The following is a 12,362-nucleotide window of genomic DNA, read 5'->3' as shown; positions in this document are numbered from 1 at the left end:
TGGCTTTCACCAAGTCCTTCTCAAGACTGTGCAGGGAAAGTATTCTATGAATACCATCTAGTTTTAGTTTTTTGTGATTCACCACAATTGAGAGATGGGGCCAAAACTATATGTAGGTGTGTGAAAATGAATATATATATATATATACCACAATGTCTGAAAAAGTTGTGGACGATTGTTGAGAAAAATTAGGTGGATGAGTTGGTTAGGTGAGAAGAACATGCCGATTAGATTTTGGATGAGGTACGGATGCCGATCCGGCCTATCAGTGGGATCCAAAATGTAAACCGTTGGCCTGGCCTGGCGGAGGTATGTGTGCTGCCGAATGCTATTCTAGTTGACAATGTAGTGCACGTTTTGGTTTCATGAACATCCTGGAATCCCATATTATAAGTTCATGTGTCTATGATCACTTTTCCATTATGACGTTTTAAACCCTGTGCGCGACCATTCTTTGCGACTTCCACCACAAAGCGGCTTCCACTGGGTGGACTAGTTAACTTTTTTGTCCTTACCTGCAGTAAAGCAAGTATTTGTTTTTGCCATTTGCTGTGACAGCCCATTGAAAATGCACCCGCCATGTCACCGCAATTGCTCCCGTGCAATTGGAACATGGCCTGAATAATGGCGTGATTTGCAGCCATTCTTGTGCAAATCTCTCATTGTCTGCGTTCCCTGTCTAGTCCAGGCGGAGAGACTGATGATCGGAACACGAGGAGGAAATGTGTTCGGCTTTCCCGCCGCGCCATATTGCGTATTGTACCCTTCCAGATTGGCTGGACATGCGTGGGTGAAGCCTCTTCAAGCCCACTTCCCTCCTTCCTTCTGACGACTGTCCAAGTGGAACGAGCTCAAGTCTTCCCATAGCCATTGATCCTTTATTCTGTCGTGTTTTCTGCCTTCAGTCCGATGGTGTTGTATGATGTTGTTACAGTGATAGCTACAAAGCCATGTTATTCAGGGATTTATGTGGAAGTTTTAAAATATTTTTTGTTGTTGTTATTTATCATTTATTTTGTTTGCTCTTTGTTCTACTACAAAGTGATTAATTTGGTTTTAGCTTATATTATGTTATAATCCATTAAGCATCCGTAGATGACTTTTTAAAATATTTTGAGCAGTTCATCAAGTGCTGAGGATCCATGTTAGGTGGATTTAGTTTAGTGTTATCATCTGAACCGATGGCCAGTCATGCTGGGAACCCAGCTTAAAATCCTATATATTACACATACGTATTTGTCTATTGTCTGTTGATGTCCTTGTAATTTGCCATAAAGTACACCACTGATGTCTACTTCGGTCTTTGTCCTGCATGTGATTTATGTGCAAGCTTCTTTCTGCACGAGTCTTGTATCAATGTAAAATAGAATACATAAGCTGTAGATGTAAAGGTCTTTCTTGCTGAAGTTTATTTTTCTCGACGTTTGCTTGCGGCGAGTGCTGAGGGCAGAGTTGTGAAGAGAGGCTCTACGCCGCAAGCTCATGAGAGCCTTCTCCAGTTGACTTATGGTCTGATCGATAATTTCCGCGTGATCGCGATGTCCGACCAGGTTCTGCGAGAGGCCTTAACTTGTGGACGCCCAACGATTGGCTGAGATTCGTTGAGATTCATGGCCGAGGGCAGAGGTCATGGTTTGTAGACAAATCGGTGTACATCTCTTTGCTCCCCTTTCTTTCACCTCTTTGACCCGAGAAAAATCGGACACGTCGCTATTCTGTAGTCATTTAAAAGGCATCCTTCTTTAGAACGGGTCTGAAATCGCCATTTCGATAAATGCACCACCATTAGTGCGTCGCCCTTGGCGTTAACCTTGCCATGTTGACAGTAAGCACTGCTTTACGACTTCTGTTTCCTGATTTAGTTCTATCCTCCTCTTCGCACTGTTGGACTTGTTGAAGAGATGGACTTCTGCTTTGTTCTTATAGTGAAGATATATTTTTCGTAATACATTGCGGATCACAATGTGAACCGCAACTCGGTGTTGAATGCGCTTTCACAGCTGTCTGCTTGCTAATAACTAAGTCAGGGATGTGTACTCGTGACTTGATTCATTGATGGAGTTTGGAGCCCGATTTATACAATAACAATAATCACTCTACATGAAGCCAAGTTGCGTTAATCATGAGTATTTCCTGCATTAGGCCAAGTTATCATGTCTTTTTTTGCATATTAATACATTTAGGTTTTTTTTTTTTTGTTTTTTTTTTTTGTTAAGTACTGCACTCATTATGGTGCATCAAACGCCCCATTTTTGTAAAATATGCTTATATTTATATAGTCATACTTTTGTTTTTGTTCTAATAGCCCCATATGGCATATCTGTAAAATATTTTCGATTTTAGGTTTTGTTTAGAGCCTGCACCAGGATCGGGTAAAAATTGGGTACCCCTGCTAATTGGTCGCTTTTGCAAAATGTGATTTGTCGAATTATATAAAAGCAACAACACTTTCTTGAAGTAATTCAAGGTCACCGATTCCAAAAATGGCCTCTAAAAGGTGGTGGTATCAAAATTAGAAATTTTTTAGTTCAAATATTTTTGAAAATTGGGTAATCGGGTAATCAACTAATATATATATATATTTTTTCAAAACATCACAGTATTTACAATATTTACATACAAAGCCTATAGAAAGTCTACAACCCCATTCAAAATTTTTACCTTTTGTTGCCTTATAGCCTGAAATTAAATTGCACTAAATCAGACTTTTTCCACCTTTATTTAGGCATCGTAACCCACAACTTCAAAGTGAAAAACATATTTTACAAATTTCAGAAAATTAATTTAAAATACAAAACTAGAATATTGTCCTGTCATCCTCTGCAGTTAACACCACTGGGTGACGAATAGCGGTAACGGTCCTTTATTCCGAGGCGCGAAGCCAAAACTGGCGGATAGTCTGTCACGCGCGGTGAGGGTACCAAAGTGCTTACTTGGACGGAGCCACACAGGTTTTTTTCTCGGACCCAACACCATGCAAACAAGACAACAAATGAAATGTAACAATCGGAATTTAATGAAAGTAAATGTCATGTGAAATAAAGGTTGAGGTAAAATAAATATTCGCTACTTTGAGGGACTCTCCAGCAGACACAAAAACACACAAGGGGTAAGATAAAATAAAATAAATGGTTTCTTTTAGTCGGCCGGCACTCAGCTTGCTCAATGAGATCGTTTAATGAAGTCGGCTCTACAGGGTGGCCAAGTCCAATGCTTCCCGCGCCTGAGTGCCCAATATGGCGCCGAGCTGATGACGACAGTGACGCGCACAGAGCTGTCGAGCAAGCTGTGAAGACTGCCCTCTTTTTGCTCTCTCTCTCTCTCTCTCTCTCTCCCTCTCTCTCTCTCTCTGTCTGAAGCACCAAAAGCCCCGCAAACCGCTGCCTTATTGCTCCTCTTCACAATCGCAAAAGTTCCACAAAAGCTCCGGAAAGTCTCCTCATAGGCGCACGCAGGACCAAAAAGAGAGACAATAGCCAGACCGAGAGAGGGCTCACAAGACTCTTCTTCCTTCTTTCCGAACCTTCTCGCTCTCACGTCCCTCTCCCCAATCGCCGAGCTCCGTCAAATCACCCCATGGTCTTGCTTGACCAATGACGAACTTTGGGATGTGGCCTTGTCCCTTATTCAGTTGGTGGGTAGGGTTTAATTGTCGATCGAGAACGTTCGGCTTTGGTCGGCATGGTGTCGGTTATGGTTGGTTAATGGACGGTTGTTGTTGTAGTTGTTGTAACAGGGATTTTTCTTGCCGGCCTTGTTATAATTATAAAAAAAAAACATAGGGAAAACCACAGGGAGCAATCACAGACTGGGGAAAACTAACTTTAATCCCTACCTAGCTAGCATAGCTCCACCCCCTGTGTAAAGACATAAACAATCTTAAGCTCCAGTTTCCCTGCTTAAATGCATCGAGATGTCTCCTACGCGTCCACGGTCCATGCTACACCTACACAATCCCATCTGTACTATGGTAATCCATCATTTACCCCCACAAACGTAACAATATTTTGGTTAGATAAGTGTCCACCCCCCCCCCCTGAGTTGATACTTGATGGAAGCGCCTTTGACAGCGATTACAGCTGTGATTCTGTTGGGATGGGTCTCTACCAACTATTCACACCTTGATTGGGTAATATTAGCCCATTCTTCTGTACAAAACTGTTCAATCTCAGCCACATTGCGTGTAGAGTGTTGATGGACAGCCATCTTCAAGTCATGCCACAGTTTTTCGATTGGATTTAGGTCGGGGCTCTGACTGGGCCACTCAAGGACATTTATCTTTTTGTTCCTTAGCCACTCCAGTGTAGCTTTGGCTGTGTGCTTCAGGTCATTGTCATGCTGAAAGGTGAACTTCCGTCCCAATTTTAGCTTTCTTGCAGAGGGCAGCAGGTTTTCCTCTAGGATTTTTCTGAATTTTGCTCCATCCATTTTCCCTTCTATCCTGACAAGTGCCCCAGTCCCTGCTGATGAGAAACATCCCCATAACATTGCTTCACAGTAGGATTTATGGTGCTCTTTGGGTGATGTGCTGTGTTGAGTTTGCGCCAAACATAACGTTTTGCATTTAGGCCAAAAAGTTCCATCTTGGTCTCGTCAGACCACAAAACATTTTGCCGCATGGCTTCAGAATCTCTGGAATGTTTTTTTTGCATACCTTAAACGGGACTCAAGGTGGGCTTTTTTGAGTAATGGCTTCCTTCTTTCAACCCTAATGTACAAAGCAGACTTGTGGAGTGCTTTGGATATTGTTGTCACATGCACACAGTGACCAGACTTTGCCATAAAGGCCTGAAGCTCTTTCAAAGTTGCCATTGGCCTCTTGGTGGCCTCTCTGATCAGTGTCCTCCTTGCTTGGTCATCCAATTTGGAGGGACGGCCTGAACTTGGCAGGGTCTTGGTGGTACCATATGCCTTCCACATCTTAATGATTGTCTTGACAGTGCTCCAAGGAATATTCAAGGCCTTTGAAATATTTTTATACCCATCCCCTGATCTGTGCCTTTCCACAACTTTATCCTGGAGCTCTTTTGAAAGCTCCTTGGTGTTCGTGATTGTCTTTGCTGTGAAATGCACTACCCAGCAGAGGAAATCAACAGGAACAGCTGATTTTATTCTGAAATAATCAGAATCATAACAATTTAACACAGGTGGAAGCCAATTAACTTGGTGTGTGATTTTGAAGGTGATTGGTTGCACCTGAGCTTATTAGTCCCCTACCGGTGTACACCGGAGGGGACTATAGGTTTGCACGCCGTCCCTCTGTCTGTCAGTCTGTCCGTCCGTCAGCCCGTCAGTCCGTCACGCAAAGAACAGTTTTCCGGACTTTTTTTCTAAACTTAATGCTAATGATTTCAAACTTGGCACATGGTTTCCTCATGATAAGTTACAGATCGAGTTCAAACTTCACGACGTTTCGATCATTTTTGACAAAGTTATGGCACTTTGAACTTTGGGAATTCTGATAATTCTGATGATCCTTAACTCAGTGCCATTTTAAGTTTTCATTTCCTTTAAAAAAGATTTCCTCTGCAATAATAGGACTGATTGAGATCAAATTTTCACCGTCGGGGGGACTCGGTCTGTAGAATATTTTAATGGTAATTATGACGTCACAGGTTACGTGGTTCGGCTGCCATATTGTTTTTCGTGAAAACACAAAAACCCCTTTTTCTCTGCAACGGCTGAACAGATCGAGGCCAAACTTTGCAGGCAGAATCGCATACCCATGACGAACAAAAAATTCAGCGAGCATGACGTCATGCATCACATGGTTTGTTATGACGTTTTTAAGCATGAACCTTTAGAACTGAGCTCCTCCCTCATTTTTCATCCAATCGAGGGGAAACTTCACAGATCTGTTCAGCATGTCAGTCTACTAAAATGTCCTTTTGGAATTTGCGATAGGTCACGTGGTTTGGCAGATATCGTTAATTAAAAGAAAATATTTTAAAAATGGATATTTCTTGTTTATTCTGGAGTTCTCCTCAGGCCGCACCGCGCACTCTCAGCCTCGTCTCACGAACGTCAAAAGCGCGACACAGCACGCGCTTTCGGGAGGGGCGGAGCCAAGCCGAGCAACATATATATACACCGATCATTGATCGTGAACCGGAAAATGTGATAAATTACTGATATTTAGCGACTCGAAAGGTTCTTTATCAACAACTTATTTTGTCTTGCTTCTGCTGTCCTGTCTGCAAGGTGTATAAATCGAAGTCCCGAGTGCGAATCACAGGTGAGCCCGTCCTGAGGTAATTAGCGATTGGGAACGATTCAGAACCTGTTGTTAAATAACCTTTGGTAATTTCCCCAACAGTTTTCCGGACGACAGACTGCCGGTCGGGGACATGTATTGCAGAGCAATACTCAGAATGCTTGTTTACAATTGCTATTATAAGGGGGGTGGACACTTGTCCAACCAAGATATTCTGGTTTTGTATTGTTAATTAATTTTCTGAAATTTGCAGAATTTGTTTTCACTTGGAAGTTGTGGGTTACGATTTGTAAATAAAGGTGGAAAAAGTCTAATTTAATGCCTTATATCCTGGAATTAAATTGCAACAAAAGGTGAAAACTTTGAAAGGGGGTTTAGACTTTATTTTGGCACTGTATATACACCTCGACCCCGCTATTAGTGCGGCGTACGTTCCTGGAAAGTGCCGTGCCGCGAATTGTGAAACAACGAATGGCGGGGCAATATTTCAATGGAAAAAGGGGGATTGGTTCCCGAATCGCGAAAATCCACGAATGTCGAGGAACAAACCGTGAATAGCAAGGCAAATCACACAAATGTTGACAATAATCTGCGAATGCCGATGCAAATCCCACTAATGTTGACGAGAATCCACGAACGTCGACAAAAATCCCACGAATGTCAATGAAAATCCGCGAATGCATGCCGTGCCATTGTTTCAATGAGGAAAAGGAGACAGCGAATTGCACTAACATACTGTGGAGTGTTTTCATTCTGTAAAGTAACTCGCGGGGATGACGTGTTATGCAGCTGGTGGAATATCCCGCGAAGCTGTTCACAGTGTGAATTGTGGGATATCCTGCGAAGCAACGTTTACCGTCTGTTGGGATATCCCACGAAGCATGCCACAAAACATTGTTTATGTGTGATGGCAGGATATCACATGAAGCTGTTCACAGTGTGAATGACGGGATATCCCATGAAGCATCCTGCTAAGCATCCCGTGAAGCATCCTGCTAAAAAATGTTTACCATATGAACGGCGGGATATCACGTGAAGCTGTTCACAGTGGGAATGACGGGATATCCCGCGAAAGCCATGAAAACGCAAAGAACGCCACGAATGTAGAAGCAGGTCATGCTCACTGCTCGTAGATGTTTTTTGCGTATGTCCAGCTGCTTTGTGCGTGGCTGGTGAAAGATGGGTTTTCTAACTGTGCCATGCGGTGCGGCTCATGGGAAAAAAAAAATTTTTTGCACCTGCAAAAAACCACAAATACACAGGACGTAGGGCCACGAATGGAGAAGCAGGTCGCAATTTATCAACCGCGAATACACGGAACCCGCAAATAGCGGAACTGTGAATAGCAGGGTCTGACTGTATTATATAATGAGCCAAAAAATGTATAATTTACAATATTTACAAATTATATATATTTACAATTTATATATTTAGAAGTTTACATATTTATAGATCCAAAAAAGTATTATCTTTAAAAAAATGCACATTTGATTGAGCAGAGAGAAATTTAAATTGAGCAGAGCATGATGTGATTCTTGTAATTTTGAAAGTGTCACACAAATTGTCACGCAAGTCAATGACATCAATGTGCCAAAGTTTTTTCGATAGCATTGATAATTATCAGTCGGACAACACACACCACCCAAGCCGCCATACATCATCTGCTACACCTCAGCTGACACCTGCTTGTATGCTGGGCAGTCCAGACTCTAAGGCCAGAATGCCAATGGCAACGTGACAAGCTAGTGCTGTGTTTGGTCTGGGCAGAACCATCAACATGTAGGATGCACAGATAATGGGTATACGTCTCCCCACCTGCCATCAAGTCCTGTGCTATCTCATGCATCACATCGAGAAAGGTGTGGTGGCAAAACGCACTAGCTGTCCTGGTGCTCCCCCCAAATGGGCATCTGTGCAGTTCATCCTGGCCCAGATCGCTGACTTTTACAAGAAGGCCGACGTACCCACGGTCTCTGACCACAAGGCGTGCATCTTACTCGATCATCTTCTGGACGCCAACTGTCAGATGATCCAGACTGCGCGTAGATCAACCCCAGCCAGGCTCGCCATGATGCAGGTCATGGAACAATGACTGGATGTGACCTTGCAGGTTGTGGCCGGCCAATGTTAAGCAGATGGTCACGAACCCGGAGAATCGCCTGTTCTTGCAGTCGATGATGACTGACAGCATAGCATCTTTCAGCACGCACGATAAGGTCCTGTCACAGAAAGTGCACTGTCGTCAGGTTCGTGAGCAGGCTGAGGAAGAACGGCACAAGTGGAAGGTGCAGAAAATTGGTGCTGCTCGTCTCATTTTGTTGGCAGACGACAGTGAGGTGGCAGCCAGCAGAAATAATGATAGTGATTGAAGAGAAAATAACGAAAATTTGTCGTTTTGAAGAGAGAATAATAAAATTTTTGAAAAAGCATTCTTTTTTTTTTGGTTTGTTGGTCAACTGATTACCAAATATTCAAAAAAATGGAACTAGATGTTTTTCAATTTTGATCCCACCAACTTTTAGAGGCCATTTTTGGAATCGGTCACCTTGAATTACTACAAGAAAGTGGTCTTGCCTTTATAAAATTCAAAAAATATCACATTTAGCCAAAGCAACCTATTAGTGGGGGTACCCGATTTTTACCCTATCTTGGTGGGTAGTCTAAACAAAATTGAAAATCCGAAATATTTTACAGAAATGATGTATTGGGCTCGTGTAACCAAAAAATGTATGACTAGATCAATATGAGAATATTTTTCTAAAACGGGGTGTTTCATGCACGCTAGTAGTACTCATGTAATCAATTTCACATATGTCCAATTTGCTTTATTTGATCCATGAAGATGGAGAAGTGCCTTTATAAAAAGTGATGTTAATGTCTCATGTCCTTTACTTTGTATTATAAAGAGATTCGTATTGATAGTGAAAACATGAGGACTTTAAACAAAGACATTTGATATTTCCATGCTGTGCTAAGTGTGATGGGGATGTCACCTCCAGTGAAGTCGTAGAGATGAAGATCGTAATTTTCTTTTCATGTACCTGTATAATACTGTACTAGTCGAGCAGCTTATTCAGAACATAATGTTTTATGCAGAACATAACTTTTTGGGGGTCGGCGGGGAAAGGGAGAGTTCGTTCGTGCATGAAATTTGAAAAATGAGATACAGCATTGCTTTCTTTTGTGGCATTGTTGGGAATATTTTAGATATCTCGTTCAACAAAACGTTTTGAATGCCCCACATTTTCACGAAAATAAGACTTCCTTTGGTAGATTATGGATAAACATGTGGTGTAAAATGTAGTGTGCTTGAATTCAAATATCACAAGGAATGCTTGGGAGTGTCAATTAAGCGGCCATAGTTATTCTGAGTGGTTTATTGCCTCTGCCCCCCCCACCCCTACCCTCCCCATGTTCCTTCACTGTTTTCAGGAGCATTCGAGGATGAGGACATTGTCCATGTGGAAGGGGAGGTGAATCCCATACGAGATATCGAGATAATCCATGAAGAACTGCGACTCAAGGATGAGGAGCTCATCCTTTCCATTATGGACAGACTCGAGAAGGTTGCGATTCGTGGAGGAGACAAGAAACTAAAGCCAGAATATGTGAGTCCAACCTCAAAACTGGCTGCCAAATCAAATTTGATCTCAATGGGCTACCTATTCCAAGTTATTCTTGAAACCGGGTATTGAATCGAAGTTATTCTCAAAGCCGGGTACCGAAACCAGGTTATTCTCAAAAACAGCTACTGAATCCATCTTTATCTCAAAACCATCCACCTAGTCGGGCTTGCTTTTCAAAACCTCCCACTGAGTTTGGCTTGCTCCCCAAAACCTCCCACTGAGTTTGGCTTGCTCCCCAAAACCTCCTACCATGTCGGGCGTGCTCCCCAAAAACCTCCCACAGAGTCGGGCTTGCTCCCCAAAACCTCCCAATGAGTCGGGCTTGCTCCCCAAAACCTCCCAATGAGTCGGGCTTGCTCCCCAAAACCTCCCACCAAGTTAGGGTTGCTCCCCAAAACCTCCCACCGAGTCGGGCTTGGGTCCCCAAAACCTCCCACTGAGTTGGGCTTGGGTCCCCAAAACCTCCTACCGAGTCTGGCTTGGCCCCCAAAATCGGCCACCCAATCGTAAATTGAGCTTTGTCCCCAAGACCGGCCACCCAAATGCCAATTGAGCTGATCCCCAAAACTGGCCACCCAATGGCGAATGGAGCTTGGTCCCCAAAGCCAGCCACCAAATCACCAACTACTTTGTTAAAGTTGAGGAATTTTCCAAGTCTAAAATGCATATATTTTATTTGAGTCAATTTAAGCTTTATTGATTTGGATGGCAATCATGTATCATCACAGCAATTGTATAGTTATACATCACACTGCACCATTTTTGAAAATTCTGTTTGTTTGAATCTCTTGACTTGAAAACAAGGTGTTATCAGAATGCATTTGTTCTGCCTAACCAAAAGTCTTTTCAACTCATTAGAAGTCATTTTGATTTCTGATGTAAAGAGACATTAACATTGAACAACTTCGTATAAGAGAAGAGGTAAATCCAACTCGGGCTATTGCCAGCTGATGCTGATTGAGTAATCAGCACAACGGCTCATTTCAAATGAGTATTTCCAGTACTTGATCCAATTTCTTATCGTTATGTGCTGCAGAATGAATCGTAAGTTTCATAAACATGCTGTTATCTTACTACCTTTGTTATGTTACCCTGACAGCAACCTACAGTTGTCGTCAGTTGTCAACCATATTGTTCATATTAGGTTTGTAATAATTTTCTTTGAGTTTGAAAGAATAGTCAATTGACAGTGAGATCAGCGAGTCTGAAAAACTTCTTCTGCCAGAAATTAATCCAGCCATCAAGTTGCAGAATTCTCAGGGTTTTTTTTTTCCAGGCAAAGCTTGAGAGTGTGTGACTTCGGACTGCAGGGATTAAGGTCATGTTCTAGAGGAATGAACAGTTTCTGATCTTTTTCCAGATCAACTAGTGTTTCGATGGCAATGGACATGTTTGGTAGGCCTACATAGTTTTAGTGTGTGGTGTGTGTTTGTTTATTCAATGTTTCCTTCATTTAATGGCCCTAAACATTCCCACCAATGCAAGTGGGGTCTGCTGGAAACGTTTTTGGCTCATGCCATTTGCCTTCTGGTTGCTGCAGCCAGATATTCGGCTGTCTGTGATGGGAATTTGTAATTTGTTTCGGGTGTTGGTGATGACTTGCCTGCTCTTCACAAAGGACACCATGGGATCTTTAACGTCCACCAACTAATACTGGCAGACGGTTTGCCTAGTTTGAGGTCCATCTGAGGGATGGCACACATATTTAATGGCCCTTCCTGCTAAAAACCAGAATGACAATTTATATCTGGATCAGGATCAAAATCCCGCATAGACAGCGCAGAGGCATGTGTGCATACCTCTCATCTAGGCTATCCTTCCATCTCCATGCATGCATACATAGGCATGCATACACGATCGTGAATAATGGATATCAGAGGCAAAAAGGCAATTAACTGACAGTCAGGCAGCGGGGGACAGTTGGACAAAACGATCAAGGGAATGAATGAATGAACAGGAAAGGGGGATGAGAAGGACAGGAGGAAACAAAATAACCTGCAAGTTAGAGGGTTGGGTTACGTAAGGTTAATGGGGGCAGAAAGTGTTGGGAGATGGCATGGGATGATGGTGCACCAACTACTTGAAGCCCTGAAGAGAAGAGCGAGATAGAACCATCCTCTTGAAGGTGGTTCCACAGATGGAAGAAAAGAGCATTCAGCCTGGATTTTAGGAGTTTAACCAGGAATAACTTTAGGAGTTTAACCATCTCATGTCCACAAGAAAGATGCAAAAATAGACCCTACCAGGTATAGGCCAGTGAGCTTGCTTCCAATTACAAGCAAAGTCAAATCTTTCCTGTTTTCATACAATCTGATCTCTGACCATTAGTTTGGATTCGGTCCAAGTCACTAAACTCTGGATGTGGTTGTGCTCCTCTCTCAGCAATAGTTGGAGGCCTTCATTCTCAAACAAGAGGTTGGGCCCATCTCCCTGGACTTATCACGGACGTTCCACACAATCTAGCATTTTGTTTTGCTTGGAAAACGCTTCGACTCTGGCATATAAGGCCACCATCACTCCTG

General features: G+C 42.7%; 1 protein-coding gene across 1 annotated transcript in view; it reads left to right on the top strand.

The window, feature by feature from the left end:
- The window catches only part of OLA1 (Obg like ATPase 1), a 143,305-nt gene that overhangs the window by 52,556 nt on the left and 78,387 nt on the right, over positions 1-12,362 (top strand). Inside the window, exon 5 of the mRNA XM_068122652.2 lies at positions 9,647-9,822. Coding sequence (XP_067978753.1) covers positions 9,647-9,822 — 176 coding nt within the window. The remainder of the gene's footprint in view (positions 1-9,646; positions 9,823-12,362) is intronic.

This window comes from Myxine glutinosa, chromosome 7, assembly GCF_964187855.1.
Source record: "Myxine glutinosa chromosome 7, kmMyxGlut1.1, whole genome shotgun sequence".
Lineage (NCBI taxonomy): Eukaryota > Metazoa > Chordata > Myxini > Myxiniformes > Myxinidae > Myxine > Myxine glutinosa.
This window is presented reverse-complemented; position numbering and strand designations above follow the sequence as displayed.